This window comes from Rhynchophorus ferrugineus, unplaced genomic scaffold (assembly GCF_030347505.1).
Source record: "Rhynchophorus ferrugineus isolate W39M unplaced genomic scaffold, kcgeb_rfMv2 rfM4, whole genome shotgun sequence".
Taxonomy (NCBI): Eukaryota; Metazoa; Arthropoda; class Insecta; order Coleoptera; family Curculionidae; genus Rhynchophorus; species Rhynchophorus ferrugineus.
This window is the reverse complement of record NW_027472583.1, coordinates 44,579,136-44,599,416: the sequence shown is the minus strand read 5'-3', so window position 1 is coordinate 44,599,416 and position 20,281 is coordinate 44,579,136. Positions and strand designations below refer to the sequence as shown.

The 20,281-nt window shown below is 31.4% G+C and overlaps 1 protein-coding gene across 3 annotated transcripts in view; it reads left to right on the top strand.

The window, feature by feature from the left end:
• The window catches only part of LOC143195998 (membralin), a 177,882-nt gene that overhangs the window by 9,147 nt on the left and 148,454 nt on the right, over window positions 1–20,281 (top strand). For all 3 annotated transcript variants that reach the window (XM_076403568.1, XM_076403570.1, XM_076403569.1), the window contains exon 6: window positions 16,016–16,073. In XM_076403568.1, coding sequence (XP_076259683.1) covers window positions 16,016–16,073 — 58 coding nt within the window. The remainder of the gene's footprint in view (window positions 1–16,015; window positions 16,074–20,281) is intronic.

Sequence of the window (20,281 nt, the reverse complement as noted above, 5' to 3'; positions counted from 1 at the left end):
TATTTTGACGCAAAGGACAAATCGTACTACAAAAATGGTATCGAAAAGTTGGAGGGTCGCTATAATCAGTGTATCACCCTTGAAGAGAATTATGTTGAATAAAAGAAAACTCATTTTGCCAAAAAATGTGTTTTACTATGGTAGGCCGGGGACTTTTCAATTGACCTGTTACTGCCTTGCGGATCTCCTGAATAACATATATTGGATGTAATAAGTGTCTGTGATCTAAGATATTAGTATATGAAAATGTGAATAAGGGAGGAGTGTCTTTAATTTAACCTACAACCCTGTGTGCCGTACTTTGTTAAAAGCCTGAGATATATGGCCAGGAATGCAGCCGAACAATAATATCTTTTGGCATATGCTCTTTTCTTTTTTTGTTCTCTTTCTTTTTATTTTTTTATATTATTACGACTTTTTATGGGTAATTTCTTAAAAACTTTTGAGATTATCTATAGTAAACTTATAGGCCGGTAGGAGGTGACATCTTGTGATGTTTATCACATCATCTAGTTTGAGAACCATCATTATTTTTGCAAATTTCCAATGGCTAGGAAAATAACTCTTTCATCGTTCTCTGGTAGTTCTTGTTTATACTTAGTGTCGATCAGTGACAATCGATGTCTAAGTGACTAATAAAGCACCCTTGAATGATGGGGTTGTTCGTTTCCGATGGTTTGTCGTAGCTGCGGCTTGTTTTGAACATCTGGGTTAATATTTTTGGGTGTAACTGGTATAGTGGCCATGCCTCTGGGTCGCTATATATTCAATATTTGATAATGTTCGGACCAAATCCCCGTCAATCGCGACTCGATTTATTTTTTATCCAATCGATCTCTCGCATTGGAAGTCATCGAAAACCTAAAAATAACCCCCCCCCTCCCCATCACGGCCCCAACATGTGAGCTCTTTCCCGGGTCTCCCGTGTCCTCTTTCGTTCGTTCGCTCGTTACGTATCGTCTTTTTTCTGCTCGTAAAAATTATCCTTAACGATGGCGCGCCATAATTTGACGTCCGAAGAGGCGTCGCGACGCTGGGAAAGCGCCATCGGACGATGGCGACGGCCCTTCCGAAACGCGTCAATTTGCGGTCGGATGCGATGTGACGGGCAACGTTTCGTTGTCGTGTTTGCTGTCATCGCTCACCACGTCGACCCCCTTCCCCCCTTCTCACTTCGATTGACGATATAAGGGCGCGGTAAAAAGGTTGTTTTTATCGGTTGGGGTTAAATATAAGTGTGGTATATCCGGGAGTCATTACTGTGGTCGTTAATAATACCGCAAAATAAAATGTGAAACCGAGTGGCAATGGACAATAATAGTTCATATTATATATGATTTTTATTGTTTTTGCTTGTATATACTTGTTAAAACGATTAATTTATAGTAGCAGGATAGTCCAAAGTAGTAGTGACTTCACGTCATCTCAATTTATTTCACGTCATAAATTGTCACGTCGCGTTGATGTATTTAATTTGGACATTTTACCAATTTTAGTATTTCAGCTTTGATATAAAATAACATTCTAATATAAATAAAATAATGAAACAAACATGTTATATAATACAATTTATTTTAACATTATAGTACGTCTAATGCATATATTATCGAAAGACTTAACTACAATTAATTAAATAGCCACAATAGTTTGTAGGTTAAAGTTGTTTTATTATATATATATATATATATATATATATATATATATATATATATATATATATATATATATATATATATATATATATATATATATATTGAACTCTTTCCTAAGCTAACTATGGTATCCCCTGGAGGCTTAATCCGCCTAATAATTATTATACATCTAATTGATGTATTTTATTGTCATTACATAACATATTTACCTTTTTATGTTTTGTTCTTGTTTGCTTCATTTTTGTTTTCGTGTCAAATCATTCTGATATCACTATATTTTTCGTTTGTTTCTTCTGTTACTACCTTTGTACATTTTTCTTCACTCACATGTCACATTTGTCATATCTGCAAAACGGTTAGTTTTATTCTCTCCTCGTATATTTTAACCAAATGCTCATATATACTCTGAACAATTGCAAACATGTGCACATAAATCTTTCGCAATACGATTTTATATAGTTATCATATATTAATTATATACTCACCTTTAATTGTTTCCACTCTCATCACCCTGTCTTGGTATTGTCAGTATTGAATCATAATCCCACATCCAGAAAGTTTTATTCACTCACCGTCACATTCTGAACCACTATTCAAGTCATTAACCAAGCGGTTAATAACACTAGTTCGTAATTCCAATTTCTTCTTCTGTGTGTCTGATGGAGTTCATCCAATCCGAAAGCTGTTATTGTGGACAATCCTTTTCACATATCCAAACAGTTCTTGCTTGTATTTTTCTCGACTGGCATGTCTACTGTAGTAATTCTTGCCTATATCCCATAACAATTCGATTTTATTGAATATGCAGTGATAGGGAGGAAGATGTTACATTCCGTGGCCATATTGTTCAGCCGTCTGATATATTGCGTATCTTTTTTCGGGCCTTTTTCTAAAAAATAAATTACATAAAACACAATTAAACATTTAATTTATATTTACCAAGTGACAATTTGAAATACTTCACTCTTTAACATGTTATCTCCAAATCCTAATTTATATTTTGCAAGCCATTTCTTAATTATAGGCTTTGCCAACCACTTGTTGGGATATTTTTGTTGGATTTTAGATTTTAGCATGAATAATAATATATCAGCAATTAATTATTAAAAAATATTTTGATTTACCAAACCTAATCAAATGTCATTCTAACTTTTACCTTTTTCCATCAAGTATTATTTTCTTTACACTCTTTTTATTAGTGTGGGTGGCCAAGGGTGGCTTATGTTCCGTTTTGAAATACTTATGTCTGTAGACAAATTGAAATAACAAGTCTCCCTTAATTTTATTATATGCTTTTAAAAATTGTATTCTTTTAAAAGCGATGTCTGGAAATTCTATTGGACTTCCTCGTGGGTTATCTTTATACTATTTAAATCCTGTTTCCTAACAGTGTTTCAAATGATAACTTATATCCCTCAAAGAGCTGCATGTTCCTAAGTTTTCTATGGATACTTTCCAAACTAAAAGTTTCCTCTGAAATAATTGTATTAAGTTATGCTTATATTGAAAAAGCTGCTTACCGTCAAGATATTTTTTAAGAGGTTTTAGTCATAGTATCCATACTAATCTTCAGTGCAGGTGCAACACAATAAAAATATTTCCAATAAATACTCCAACAGCTTAATATTTGATAATATCAATACTTACCTCTCTAACGCATTTTACTCATAAGAGCATTTTACTTCCAATACCGCGTTCCTGTTCGAAGTTATTGATTAGAGATCTAATCTGTTTCTGACGGACTATTTATTTGGCATCGGAATTTTCAATTAGAGTAATCACAAGTATTAAACAGCGATTTGAAATTTATCGAAACAAATTTTGAAGAATTTTGCATTGACATTTGACAACCGAATGACTTCCGAACGCATCAGACAGCATTTTATAATATTTTGGCACAACTAAAATGAAAAGGAAAATATTGCCTGGTCTTTAAACGAATTTACAGGCTGCAATAGGCAATATATTATATAATCAATTCAAAATAACAGTGACAGGGGACAACTGTCAAAACGTCGCAACGTTGCCGCATCAACTCTGAGTTTTAGTACATTTTGGCTCTGAGATATATTTTATATTTTTGATCTTAATATAAATAAAATAACTGAACAAACATTTTATTAAATATAATTTATTTTAATATCATAGTACATCAAATGCAGTTATTATCGAAGAACTTAAAACTACAATTAATTACAGCCGCAATAATTTATAGGTTAGAGTTGTTTTATTATATATACATTGAGCTTTTTTCCGCACTACTATCGGTAGAGTTCTAGGTGCGTTTTTGAATGTAGTGGTATCCCCCGAAGGCCTAATCCACATAATTAACAATTGTATATCTGAGTAATGTATTTTACTTTCATTAGATGTTTTAGCTTGGTACTGGTTTCTTTCGATGCAATGTATCCTTGTAAAGTCATTATGATATTACTATATTTCTCTTTAGTTTGTCCTATTACTATCTGTATACATCTCTCTTGATAAAACTACATTTAATCACTGCATTCTCCTTAATGCATTTGCCATAGCTGCAAAACAGTTAGTGCTATTTCTCTCCTCATATATGTTAACCAAACGTTCATGTATATTCTGAACAACAACACACATGCTCAAAAAGCTTTTACACTCTATAATACATTTCCCTGCAACTAAAGTATATTAATTGTATACTGACCTTTAGTGGTTTCCTCTTTCATCTCCCTGTCTTGGTAATCATCAGCATTGAATCATAAACCAACATTCATAAGGTTTTATTCAATCACTCTCACTTTCAGAAACACTAATCATGTGAATAAGTAAGCTGTTTATTTCCAATCTCTCAAAACTTGCTCAAGATTCTACCATTTGTCAATTTCTTTTTGAATGTGTCTGATCTTTCAGATATGTTAGTGACAAGTGTGTATGACAAGGATAACATTGTCTGACTGTAAAATGAATTTACAACTTTAGACAGACACATATTGACACTCGTGTCACTGCTATTTTGAATTAACTATACATCTTGATGACGTGAGTTCGCTGCTACTTTGAATAAACTATAGTCTATCCAAAGTAGCAGTGAACCTACGTCATCTCAATTTTATGACTATTTAAATTATGTTAATATTGAAAATACTACTTCTGTTTATATACATTTCATATATTTGATCTCTGATAGAGACAACATCAAGCTGATCTTATTTCGTCACTCGCTTGGTATATTTTTCATTCATGACCGTACTAGTACCCATACTAAATGTAAAATATAATTTTACGTGATTACACTATTCTTAATCGTTTTCATCCAAACTTACCATAACTCTTTAATAGTTCCAATAATACGGGAATAATAGAATGTAACACAAAATCTGCATAAAACACTGCTTAATATTAAATAACTTCGTTTAATAATGTTTTAACACACTCACTTCACCTTTTATTATGGTTTCAGATGTAAAATTCAGGGATTTGTCTTTTGATTTAAAGTTGCCTGTGATTTTTTGTGGTAAAAATTATGCGTCCGTGGTTGATTTACGTACAACAGAAACGGCGAATCCTGTATTAGTATTAGAGTGGCTAGAGCGCAGCAGATCGGCCAGATCCAATCACCGATCTGACGGCTATTTCTAGTTGCTTAATTTGGGTGTATTTCATTTTATTGGAATTTATTTATTTGTAGTGAATATTGTACAAAAATGTAGGGCTAAAAATTCTTTTTCCATACAAGTTTTAACCGTGGCAACTTTCACCCATCTAGGTGCCTCCGTTTTCTTCAAAAAGGCGGACATTTTCGCTAAGCCGATTAATATAGGGATAGTAAAAATAGTAAGGACATCTGTGATAATAGGCTTCACCGAAATACATTACCGACCTTGTAGATTTATCTGCTGGTTGAAGTCTTGCAAAATTTAATCACGTTTGTCTTTTTCTGTCCTGGAATTAAAATAAACAACTTGTTTTTACGGATCTATTATTACAATGAGGAATCGTCTTCGATACCCATTAGAATGCCTAATTATAACATCAAATTATTAAAATAGTGTATCAATAAAACTTGTAAAAAATCATACAAACCATCGAGTGCGACAGAGACAAAACAGATTTGTAGCGTTTTGGCTCCCGGTTCATATAACATTATTTCGGCACAACGTCAGTTTTACATTCAAATCCTCTTTTTTGCAGAAATAATATATACTAGTGATCGACCTGTTCGAATCATAATCGACCACGATTTATAAAGTTAATCATTATTCTCTTATAATATATCAAAGATAATAATTTAAAAATGATATGTTAATACTACTAAAACTTGTTTTCATAATATTTTCAATATAAGATCAGAAATATATTTGATATATAACATTAATTACAGTAACAAATGTCTGTATATTAAAATACAGGCACTAGCTCAAGAATTAATACTTAGTAATTTAATTAATTTAATTAAATATAATTTACATTAAGTTCTAATTATCAACAAAGTATTAATAATTTTAAATTATTATATCACTGAATATTATAACAAAAGTATCATGAGTAACATTATTTTCAGAACTGCAACAATTTCAGAGCATTAAGTATAAGTATATGTAATTTTTATTTACTTTTATGTCCAGAGATTATAATCAGAAACATGGAATGTTAAATTAATTTATACATATTTGTTTATTAATTAAAACAATATTAAATTTATTAAATTAAAGTAATGTATTTATAATCATTAAATTAACTATTAACTTCTCAAAACTTAGGTCTGTAAAGTAAATAACTTAAATATTTGATAATAGATTCAAAGAATAAATTGTCATGTAATTACTTATTTTATTGCATTAATCATTAAACTTCTTAACATTTATCAAATTACTGTATAACTTATAATAATTCATAATTTCTTCTATTTGTCCTATGTGTCTTCCATCTAGGCAAATTATATAGTTAGTTTCACTTCATCTGCATATTTTCATTACTTCATTTATGTTTTATTATAATTTTTATCTTTTATACATATTTTGCACCTAAAATATATAAAATATATATTGAAAAACAAAAATAATTTTTGTAATTTAATTTTATTAGGTATCGTAATTTTGGGATTACCCTCGTATCAATACAAAAAGTGTTAGATAGTAGTTAATAGCAGAGTAACGCAACTGGACGCATCATATTTGTGAAAAATGGGCGTTTGAAAAAATAATGTCGAGCAACGAGCCGCTACTGGTACGTCATCTGATCTTTGACGTAATTATCGCAGAGTAGGCCGTGGGGAGCCTGTTAACCCTCGGCTCGGGTACCGTTGATTTATGTAGTTCAGTGGTAACCCGAGGAGGGCGCTGATTAACACTCGAGATGACGCGAGCCTGGTTGCCGACGGGCGCCGCCAGGGGTCGCGTAACTCGTCGCAAATTTACCTGCTGCCGGATACGGATAGCGTTTGCAGTACTGCTATTCTCTTAAAATATTCGAAAAAAAAAACAAGAACATTTTGATTTTGCAGCGACATTATAGCGAAAAGATTTTTTTAATAAATATGATATAAGTCCATCATTTAAATTAAGTTTAACATATGTGACTATCTCTTTTTCGATATTCCATATAATCCATATATTTTCGAGTCCGCGAGCACATTCCATGTAATGTATTATTATTATTTAATTTCAAAAGATGTCCTTGGTGTTGGACTGGACCTATTGTTTAACGTGGGGTCCAAACCACTGTTCTCGGCATTAAACCTATTGACTGGCCAGTGACCAACTTAGAGATCATTCCAGAAGATATCCGGTCTTACACAGCCTGGTTACTGGCGTGACTGGGACGGTTATTCCTTGTTGGATTACTCACTGTTGCCTATTAAGACATTTACCATTAGAATCGCAAACATAAAGTCTATCATGCCTCAGCGGCATTCTAACCCACAACTATCGCAACAGTAGGACTATCCTGTCGCTTTAGCCACTGCGCCATCAAGCCGACGAAATTGTAGTTTATCATTGCTTACTTTTGTTGTTTAATTTAAAATTACCATATGAATTGACGGAAAGTGAAATTTCAAACATCGCGCTTTCAATGCTTGCTAGTAAAAATAGGAGTTTTCCATGGTACCTTGTGACTGGCGCTTGAAGGTGAATCAATTACGGCGATTCCAAGCCTAAAAAGTTATGTGTTAGTCGAGGAAATCGTCACATCGACACCAAAACCGAATATGCATGGACATGACTATAAAGTCTTACTCTGTAATGTACTGTTATTGCAATTGTATACCGACGCGTTAAAATGATCAAAATACATGCAAACATCTAATATCATTTTTATATGTTGTATACTTCAATTCTCCATCATTTTAGTCATCCTTTATTTTCATTTTCTTTTACCAACTGAGTATATCGATTATTGAAATATGTTGATTGTGGTCTAGATATAACATAGAACCTAAACACTAGAATATTTTAGTGGCAGCTTATTTCGATCATGTCGTGGAGTTATATTACATCTGTAAAATTTTCTCTTGTCAATCTTTTGTCACAAAATCGCTATTTTTGACTGTTTATTTTTGTTAATTTTAAATATATCTTAATTTGTTGTTAAGCCTTTGTGGAAGGTTTTAGCTTTCTGCCTTGAAAGAAAAGTGCAGCTGAACCTTATTGAATACTTGCAGAAAGTACGAATATACTCACTGTCACATTCTGAGCCAGTATTCAAGTCAATAACTAAGCGGTTACTTTCGAATCTAACACTAGTTCACAATTCCAAAATTTGTCACTTTCTTCTTCGGTGTGTCTGATGGAGTTTATCCAAACCCTAGACAATCCTGTCCACATATCCAAACAGTTACTGCCTGTATATCTTTTTCGACCTGCATATCTACTGTAGTACTTCTTTGTCACATCCCTTAACAATTCGATTTGATTGAATATGCAGTGATAGGGAGGAAAACGTTATACGTTACAGTTTTGATTTACCAAACCTAATCAAATGTTATTCTAACTTTTATCTTTTTCCAGCAACTTTTGTTGTTTTGTTTTGTTTGTAGACAAATTGAAATAACAAGTCTCCCTTAATTTCAGTATATGCTTTTAAAAATTGTATTCTTTTAAAAGCGATGTCTGGAAATCCCATTGGATCTCTTCGTGGGTTATCTTTATACTATTTAAATCCTATGTTTCCTAACAGTGTTTGAAATGATGACTTATATTCCTCAAAGAGCTGCATATTCCTAAGTTTTCTATGGATACTTTCTAAATTAACAGTTTCCTCTGAACTAAATGTATTAAGTTATGTTTATATTGAAAAAATCACCTTTTTATACACTTCATGTATTTAATATTGAATAAAGCCAACAGCAAGGTATGTAGATACTTGCTTTTCAGCGAATCCAAAGTTATATGGTTTTTCTTAAATTTGAGAGATTTTTGTTATAGTGGCCACACTAATATTCAGTGCATCTGCAATACAATAAAAATATTACCAACAGCTTAATATTTAATATCAATTCTCAACTCTCTAACGCATTTTAGTGGTAAGAACGGGCCCCCATTCTTACCATCTGTTTCTGACTGACTATTTATTCGGCCTCGGCATTTTCAACCAGGGTAATAAAAAATATTAAGTTGCGAATCGAAATTTATCGACACCAGCAAAGCACCAAAACGACGTTTGCCGGCTTATAGCCTCTTATCACTGACGTTTTGAAGAATTTTGCAGATATTTGGTAACCGAACGATTTTTGCAGGCTATTGTATCAGACAGCATTGTATTTTTGACGGGAATACAATGACAAAGAAAATATTGTCTGATATTAAAACTAATTTACAAACTCCAATAGGCAATACATTTTACATATTGATGGCGTAAGTTCACTGATTCTTTGGATAGACTATATACTCCTATTTTTCCTATAGGAAAACATATTCGTCACTGATTTCTAATATACATAAATGTCTAACTTATTTTCTCAACTGATTTTCAGTGGGAACTATAACCTAAATTTTACTCTAGAGTCTGCATATGGAATTTTTCAATTTAGACGGATCGAAGTGGCCACCATGTTATTCGGATAGTTGCTTGTTCGATAGATTTCCTCAAGTTGTTGACAGTGATTTCTTCATAACCTAGTGATTTTTTAGTGAAAGAACTCTTGGAGAATCTAGACTGTCTAGAATGAAGTTAAGACTGAATGATTTAGAAGACTTGAAGTTTTTATTATTTTATTTTTAATGTGTGAAATTTCATGTAGGTTGTGTTTGGACGGGTCCTTGGAAGAGCTGCACTTTGTTTCGTTGGACTCGGCAAGCTAGCAGAATTTTTTTCTAAATTTGAGGAGGCGAAACCCGTGGAGGCTTGAGATGGGGGATTGAGTTCGAAGTTTTCCTTATTACGCGTTTAGACGTGCACCAGATTTCGCCATAGTTGTAGTCATGGTCCTTTATATCATCTGACCGCATGGTACCAATCTTCGCGTATTGCCAATGGCTGGTTCCTTTTTGGTGAATGAACGGTTATCTATCGGATGTTAGTGGTCGATACACCATCGATACTACAAGCATCAGAAGTCCCCAATTTTGTGTTGCACCCGTTGGTTAATCAATTTTTTCTATGGTGGTTTCCTTTATTGTTTTATAAAATACATATCCTACTGAATTATTTTTGTTTTTGACACACTCTACTATTCCTTTTTTCTTGCAGACAGGATGTCGACCGTTTTTTTGTGGTTTGGGTCTCTTTACGGCTTTTTATCTTCCATCCGTGCGCGCTAAATAACTGAAGTTAGTCAATAAGGCCTACGATACGACATCCATAATTAAGCTCATTATATCTATTTTTATAATTCAGCGGATTTTTTTGTTTTGTTTTTTCTTTTCAGACTACGTTTTTATATATATTTTTATATCCTACGAATATTGTTTACTTTGAGGTATTAGTTTCAAATTTAATGATGTTTTAACATATTTCTTACGAATCCGGCTGTGATACATTAATTCCAACCTTCCTTCAGCTTTTGGATGTTTTTTGTTCAAAGATGTTTAAGATGTTTTTCGATTGAGTTTTGGGATTTTTGTGGGTGTCGAGACTATTTGCAGGAAAATTCAAAAGCTTACATTTTATTGATTTGTGTATGGTGGAGCAGTTTTTTCTTTTGTACAGTGGGTGGTGAAATTATTAGGGACAATATTGAGATTATTTAATTTTCTAGTTTAATTGGCTTTCTGTAACAAATGATTAGTTGGGGGTCTCTTACATATTTTTTATTTATTTCTGTAATCTATTGGGATCATACAAACTACAAAAAATATACAAAACAGTTTTATAATTTTCGTTTTAGTAATTTTAATATCTAGTGATGCCATCCTTTGCTGCAATAAGAGCTTCTATGCATCGGGGCATGCTCTCAATATGTGTTTCCACATCTTCCTGGAGTTTTGGAGTTGTGATGCCATTCTCTGATGAGAGTTTCAATTCAACTGCTGCTTGGTGGTAATCACTTCTTTTGCAATCGCTCGTTTGGTTAGTACCCACATATTTTCTATCTGCTGCATTCCCTGGCCAAGGCAAAAGAGTGAATTTTTCCAGTAAGTATGCAGTAACACTTCTGGCTTTGTGACACAGTGTTGAATCCTACATAAAAATACCGTTGTCTAGGAACCCTTCATTGATCTGATTTGATTGATTCTTTTTTCTGCCACATTTGTTAACACGATTTGCCTCAATCATCAATTTTAATTTTATTGACGACATACTTTGGAAACTCCAGCAATAGCTGCTCTCTTTCCCTGGGAATATGTGGAGTGCAGTAACAATGTATTTTTGTATCTCTCTCCATTTTCTTGGAGACGTGTCTAAAGCCTTACCCGTCCTGAAAAGACGAAAATTTGCGGTAATCGCGTCCAACAATTAATAAAATGGAAATTCGTAGACAAAACGTAGCAAAATTATCACTAGAGCACTGCTTACCTTTTGATTGTTTTATATACAAAAGTCGGTTAAATGTAATGAAATTATAATATCCGGATAATGCAACAATAATAATAATAATTAACAAATGACGCGCATTTACTGTGTTGCCCCTTCACAAAAAAAATGATGAGACCAGTACCTATTTAAGATTAAATAACTCATTAAAAACAACATGTCATTTAATTAATAAATTTAAATAAAAATAAATTAATTAAGAAATAAATTTTCATTTATTCAAACAAATATAATAAGTTATAGATTACATAAATACTAGTACTGTCCCTAATAATTTGGCCACCTACTGTATGTGAAGTTGCACTTGATATGTTCATATTTTCGTGTAAGATTTTAAGAACGTTCCCTTTTAACATAATGTAACTAACGTAAGTTAGGTGATTTAATGTTTGCAGTTTCTAATATCATCGTGTAGTCTTATTATAGAAAAGAGTATACATTATTATATTTTAATTTTTTTCTTAGTAACATTTGTTTTACAACTATTAACAATGATAATTTCGTCATGTTTGCTTCTCATTTCTCACATTTTAGTTGGTCATGCTCTTTTTCGCAAACTGTATCGAAATTACCTTCTTTGAAGTATCAACAGTTATTAATAAATGTTTTTATTGATGGCGTAAATTCAGTGAGTAACACTTGATGACTTTCCGCGATATCATATTTTAATTATCAAAGTTTGATTACATTTTGAATACTTGTAACTATATGAGTTCTAAATTATAATGAATGACGGACTATTAATAACATTAATACAACAATATAATAATCTACTGGGCGGATTTTAATTTTGATGATTAGAACATACTCAATACTAGATCAATTTTATGTATAGTTTGGCTGTTCTGATATACATACATATGGTATAACTCAAAAATACTCTCTTGCTTTTCTGTGTCTATATTACTGTAAAACCTTTTAAAATTTTTAATCATAAATTTTGTTGACTTGTCGGATTTTGCTATTTTGCCTAATAGATAATATGATTATAAATAATTACAAATATACAATTAACATTATGTCATATCAATGTTTATCGCTACGTAACGAACGAACAGCTGAACGATGACCTCGTAATCAAATGAATATACGAAATGATCCAAGATTTAGCCTCAAATATGAAACAAGGTCGCTAAATCATTATTTTTATCAACCACACACTAATTTGTATAGTGTATAAGTGTACACTATATAAATTACTTCTTAACTTTAACACTTAACTTAAACTTTAAACTGAAATAATACACTTCTTAACTTTAACTTAAGTTTTTTTTTATAACTTATTAGATACGCTTAGTACAATCTTAATTATAAATTAATTTATTACTATATTTCATTTGTATTTGGATTAATTCACAAGCAAGACATATGTATTCCTCAATTCTTTTACTTAAGTAGTTTAGTTTTATTTTAATTTGGGAAATACTTACTGATGTATTAATCCCGTAATCGCTTTGCTTGTCTATTAATGCATATACAACAGAACAGTAGTAATAAATGAATTTGTAAATTAAGATTGTACTATGCATATCTAATGTAAGATGTAATAAATTAAAAAAAAATTTCTGTAGAACCCATAACAAATATGATTAAAAGTGTTAGTGTTAAATAAGTCGAAGTGTTAGTGCATTCTGATGGATATGTCAGTCTGCAAAATCTGAATGATAACAATAAAACACGTCAATTTTTACTATCCTCTAACTCTGACATCTTTACTGACATCTGATTTTGATCTGACTAAAGGATATATAAAGACTATAGAGCTATATATAAGGTTTAGAATAAGATATGTTATAGAAAACATATAGGAGGAGTTGGAAACTATTAATATACATTGGTGCACATGTTCTTATAGTCATGGTATACATTATATGGAGCAGATTTTGTTTCACTGGTTTCAGCAGATCAATTTTTAAATCCCACTACTTTGAGTATTTTGTTAAGGTGTTTTTGGTGTTATTATTAGATCCACTGCTAAAATTGCTGTGTTCTATTCGTATGATGTCACAGTTGTGATTTTTGTCATCTGTAAATCCTCAGTTCTGGATCCAGTACGCAGTTCAACGTGTTTAACTGTAACATAAGATTTTAGTAGCTGTAAATGCGGACAAATATACTTAATATACTAATACTAATAGATTTTAAGGATATCTAAAGAGCTTCTATCACTATTTGTAAATTATATCATGGTATACATTTATCATCACCCACTAAATCTAGGAAATGATGCTGTAAAATCAAACGAATTTAGTACTACACAATCTCAGCGGTGTTTCAAAACAATGATTGTTTTCAAAATGATGCTTAAGGGATATCAATCGAAGTTAATCCAAGTAAAAATTGTCTAACAATGGTCAAAAATCAGTTAAGATTTCAGGGCGCAATGAAATTTCAGGAAGTGATTTTTATGTAACTTATAATAATCCTAAATCAAACATTTTCTCTTTGTTTACGGAACTTTCAAGACAAGACTATTGAAAAACGAAGATAAACAAAACGGAAACTAAAATAAGAAGACTGAACAATTTGTTTGTATCACTACATAGTATAAAACAAAGTCGCCTTTTCTGTCCCTATATCCCTATGTGCGCTTAAATCTTTAAAACTACGCAACGGATTTTGATGCGGTTTTTTTCAATAGATAGAGTGATTCAAGAGGAAGGTTTATATGTATAATACATGCATAATATACTAAGGCAACATTGCTAATTTTAGAGGTTTCTAACCTGATGTCGTAAATTAACCTATTTTTTTAGGCTTATTTAGCAATTAGCAAAAACGCTGCCTAACCCTACGAGTTAGATCAAATTAATGTACTACAGTATTGTTCACCATAAAAAGGTCTACAAAAAAGTCCGCGATGGTATATGTTTATCTTTTAGGGATAACCCACATTAACCATTTTTATTTTTACTTTTTACGTGAGAAAATGGCTTATTTACGAAGCTATTTTAAGCAATACGGCATTAATCCTTATTGAATTAAGTACCTTAAATACAGCGTGCAATTAATATAGATCAATATGGTTCCTTACAGCATGTAAATTAAACAAATATTTTCGGAGATATTACAAATTTAAAATTTGCGTTTAAAAATGTGTAATGTAATAAAAATTGTATGAATTTAGATATTCCAAAGATAGCAGGAAATCTTCATAGTAAGTATAGGGGAAGAGGAATTGTTTTACTCCAAATTTAATGCGTGCAGGCCAAGGGCAGTAATGAATGAACCAAAAATACTGGATCGATTTTAATCATGTTTTCATTGAGTGACATAGGCATATATATTTTATGCCCGTGCAAAGTCGGAGCGGGCCGCTATGTTTTTATATACAACGTTCATATTTTTTCTGTAGTGTATTTAATTTAGTATCAGCATTGCACCCGTGCGAAGCCGGGGCGGGTCGCTAGTTAAGAATATAAGAATGTTGCGCTTAATTCTTTTTGATGGTCCAGTAGGTTTAGGTGGTAATTTAGTTACAATTAGAGTAGATGTCACTCAAATAGCTAATTTTGTGATAACTAAGTGATATTTAAGCGATAAATGAAAAATATTTGGCAATTTAAAGGTGGGTTCCACATATATTAACCAAGCACTAATTCAACGAACAAAAGTGTTATTTATTACATACTTGAATGAATAAAAATTGAATGGACAGGTGTAAAATTGTAACTAGTGCAGAAAAGCACATTTTTCAAGAATTACAAGAATCTCAAATATGAGAACTCATGGGTTAAGGTTTTTCTGTACGAAAAAATGTAAAATTCCAAGAGAAATAACTATTCTAGTAAAAAAAGTAACCACACTGGTTTTTCTGGGATGATGTTCAATAGTTGTGTTGAATAATATAAATAATGAAATATCTAGCAAACCTTTAAAATTAAGTTAAAGTTATTAATAATTTTGGACATTTGTAGGTACTTAATGTGTATAATATTTATCATAATAAATATTCATTGCTTCATATTGAGGCAGACTGTTCACCCACCAAGAGTAATAAAAACTTCCTTCATCAACGTTTTAGAGTATCTTTTGTTTATTACAACAAATATAATAATTCTTTAATTATAATTTTATGAAATATTGATACTTTTTCATTATATAGATATTTTTATCAAGCCAATAACTTTTTTGATCGTTTGAATATTTAAGGTAGAAAATATCGATTGTGAAAATACGATTTGTACGTTCATCCAACGTGCGCGCATACCTTTAATTTTATCAGTTTACAGTATATTCGGAACTAGTACAAGAAATACTCGCGCAAAAAAAGGCGATACAACTGGAAATTAAATACAAACAAGTCGGTAGTGTTCATGAGTTGTCGAATGTATCGCCGACGATCGTGGACCCACTGCTGTAAAAATATAAATAAAACAGGAAAAGTAATTTTTTAATAAATATATCTTTATTTTCAGACGGTTATCGTTTCAATGCTTCTGCGATACGCTCATCATCAAATATTCATATTTATTGGTAAGTCTTTTTATATTCTTATGCGTTAAATTAGTAATTTGCCTAGCTTATTTTTTATTATTAGTGTTTTTTGTATTACTATTATTAAGGGATGACGTGTAACAAGCAAACAATATGTATAATTATTTAATTATTCGATTTGATTTATATTCATTATGTGCTACAACATATTTATAATCAAAATCGTTCTGTACCACTAAGTAGTATAGGTGTGTTATATTTGTTTGTTTATTGTGTATGTTGCCTGTACAATTTCAGGGCATTTTTTCTTGCTTCTGCTTAATATTCTTGGTCTGGGGTTTTTCCTTTTTATTTTTTCATATAAGTTTTCACTTAAGTTTTCATCATAGGTTCACTTACGGCGTCCTTTAGAATTTCTCCTTTTGGTTCTTACTTCACAGGCTGCCTTAACCGGTCTTGTCTATTCCATACTCAAAGGGACCCACCAGTTAACTTGTCTCCACTTTATATAATTTTCTAAAGGCTCTCTATTATCTTTTCTTTCTTCTGAGTTTCTTATCCTGTTATTGACAGGATATTTTACTTCCGTATTACACTTTTTTAATTTTTCTAAGATATTTAGTTTCCGCTGATTGGATATATTTTTTGGGTTTTAATCTATGTTTGTTAGTACCTCTTTCTCACACCCGAACATTAGTTGTCTACAGTCTATCCAGCCGGCTTGGTGACGCAGTGGTAAAGGTGACAGGACGGTCCCCCTACTCTTGCGATAGTCGCGGGTTCGAATCCTGCTGGGGCATGGTCGTAAAATCTATGTTTGTGATTTAGTATTTGTGATTGTCCAGGCAAGAGTGTAAAATCCTACAAGGAAAATGATCCCAGTCACGCCTGTAACCAGGCTGGGTAAGACTAGATGTCTTCTGGGATGATTTCTAAGGTTGGTCACTCGCCAGTCGGTGGGCCAGTCACTAAAAAATCCAAGAGGTTAACGTGACTGAAAACACTATAACATTTAACATTCACATTTATGGTGTATTCAAAATAGCAGTGAACGTTATCTCTATGACGTCAGAACGGTGCAATGTTTCCTCATTTAATGTTGACATTTTACCCCCTTTAGTTTATCTTTGCTTTGTTATAAAACAACATTCTAGTATAAATAAAATAATGAAACAAATATGTTATAAAATATAATTTATTTTAACGTTATAGTTCATCAAATGCATATTGGGACTTATCTGCAGTTAATCAAACAGCCATAATAGTTTGTAGATTAGAGCTATTTTATTATATTTACATTGAACTCTTTTCTAAAGCACCTCTAGTTAATTAATCCTTTTAATTAATAATTGTTTATCTAAATAGTGTATTTTATTTTCATTAAAGAACATATTTACATATGTTTAGTTCTAGTTTATTTCTCCTTAGTTTCTTCTGTTACTAGTTGTGTACATTTTTCTTGAGAAAATTAGATTTAATCTCTGAGTTCTCCTCAGTGCATTTGCCATATCTGCAAACCCGTTACTATTCATTTTCTCCTTGTACATTTTAAACAAATGCTTATATATATTCTGAACAATTACATTCATATCTATGCATATAAATCTTTCACACTCTACAATACGATTTTATACAGTTAATCTACATTTATTATATTTACACAAATTATATTACACCTGTAGTTCTTTCCTCTCCCATTACCCTGTCTTGGTATTATCAACATTGAATCATAATCCCACATCCATAAAGTTTCATTCAGTCATCGTCACATTATGTGCCACTATTCAAGTTTATAACTAGGCTGTTAGTTACGAATCTAATCCTAGTGTATAATTCCATCATTTGCCAATTTCTTCTTTATGTGTCTGATGGAGTTGATCTAAATCGAAAGGTTTTATTGTAGGCAATCCTTTCCACATATCTAAACAGTTCTTGCTTGTATATCTTTCTCAACCTGCATATCTACTGAGTAATTTTTTTCTACATCGTATAAAAAATCGATTTGACGAATATGCAGTGATGGGAGGAAGGCGTTACGCTCTGCGGCCATATTATTCAGCCATCTGCTCTACTGTGTATCTGTTTTCAAGCCTATGTCTCAAGTGTACGTTTTTAAATTGCATGGAACACAATTAAATATTTCTTTTATATTTACCAAGTAACTTGTTACTTGGAGGTAGAAGTTTGAAGAGTAGAATAACATTTGATTAGGTTTTGTAAATCATAATATTTTTAATGATTCATTGCAGATATATTATTCTTCATGCCAGAAACACGAATCGAACAAAAAGATCCCAACAAGTTAGAAGCATTAAGTTCTTGAACTTAATTTGTTTGCAAGTTTTGCAAGCCATTCCTTAATTACAGGCTATTTGACATCTTTTTGTTGGATCTCTATTTCTGACATGAAGAAAAATATATCTGCAATAAATTATTAAAATATATTATGATTTACAAAACTTAATCAAATGTTATTCTAATCTTCAAATTTCTACCTCTTTCCATACAATTTTGTTGTCTACATTATTTTTATTAGCATTTTGGTTGCCAAGGGTGGCCTAATGTTTCATTTTGAAATACCTATGTCTCATCTAAATACACAAATTGAAATAATAAGTCTTCATTAATTTTATTGTTAAACAATGCCTGGAAGTTCTATTAAACCTCTTCGTGGATTATCTTTACACAGTGAATGAAGGTATGTTCTACATCACTCAAAGAGCTGCTGCGTCTCTAAGCGTTTTATGGATACTTTACAGACTAACAATTTCTTCCGAAATAAATGTATTAAATTATGTTTTTATTGAAAAACTACTTACCGTTTTTATGCATTTAATATATTTGATCTCTGATAGAGCAAACATCAAGCTGATCTTGATTCGTTACCCGCTTCGTATGAGGATAGTTTCTTTTCAGTGAACCCAAGATTATATATTTTATTTTTTAAGATATTTCTGTGACGTACGCTCGTAAAAATTATCAATAAAAACCACAACAACTCAATATTTAACGGTAAATATGCTTATTTCTCTAACGAATTTTTTTTGTTTCTGTTCGAAGTAACTGATTAGAGATGCAATTTGTCTTGTCTGGCTTTGAATAAGCAGCGATTTGAAATTTATTAAAATATGCAAAGCGTTAAAATGTTTGCCGGTTTATAACCTATACCTATAGTTGTTATAATTAATATTTTGAACAACTTTGCATTCATTTGACAACCGGACGACTTTTGCATTGTGTCTCTTTTTAACTAGAATAAAATGAAAAGGAAACTATTTCCTCATTCTAACACGAATTTTCAAATTGCATTACAAGCATTACATTAAACATCTTGATGACGCGGATTAACTATATGTATTTTGAATAGACTATATATAGTCTATTCCAAACAAGCAAGAGTTTTAGTACATTTTGGCTCTGACATATATTAATATAAATAAAATAATGAAACAAAAATGTTATGTATTATAATTTATTTTAACATTATAGTACATGTAATGCATATATTATTGAAGAACGTAAAACTACAATTAATTATACAGCCACAATAATAATTTATAGGTTAGAGCTGTTTTATTATATATACATTGAACTTTTTTCCACACTAGTATAAGTAGGGTCGTAGGCGCGTTTTTTTATGTAGTGGTATCCCGCGAAGGCCTAATCCACCTAATTAACAATTGTATATCTGAGTAATGTATTTTACTTTCATTAGAGAGCATATTTATGTTTTACGCTTAGTCCTTGTTTTTTTTCGATGCAATATATCCTTGCAAAGTCATTCTGATATTACTATATTTCTCTTTAGTTGGTTCTGTTATACATCTTTCTTGATAAAACTACATTTAATTACTGCATTTTCCTTGATGCATTTGCCATATCTGCAAAACAGTTAGTATTATTTCACTCATACATACTAACCAAATGTTCATGTATATTCTGAACAACACACATGCTCATAGAGCTTTCAGACCCTATAATACAATTTCCTACAATTAAAGTATATTAATTGTATACTAACCTTTAGATGTTTCCTCTTTCATCACCCTATCTTGGGAATTGAAACAGCATTGAATTATAAACCAACATTCATTAAGTTTTCACATTCAATCACATTCACTTTCAGAAATACTAGTCAAGTTAATACTAACCAAGCTGTTTATTTCCAATCTATCAAAAACTTGCTCAAGATTTATTGTCAATTGTCAATTTTATGTCTTCTCAATGTCAATTCTTCTTCAGTGTGT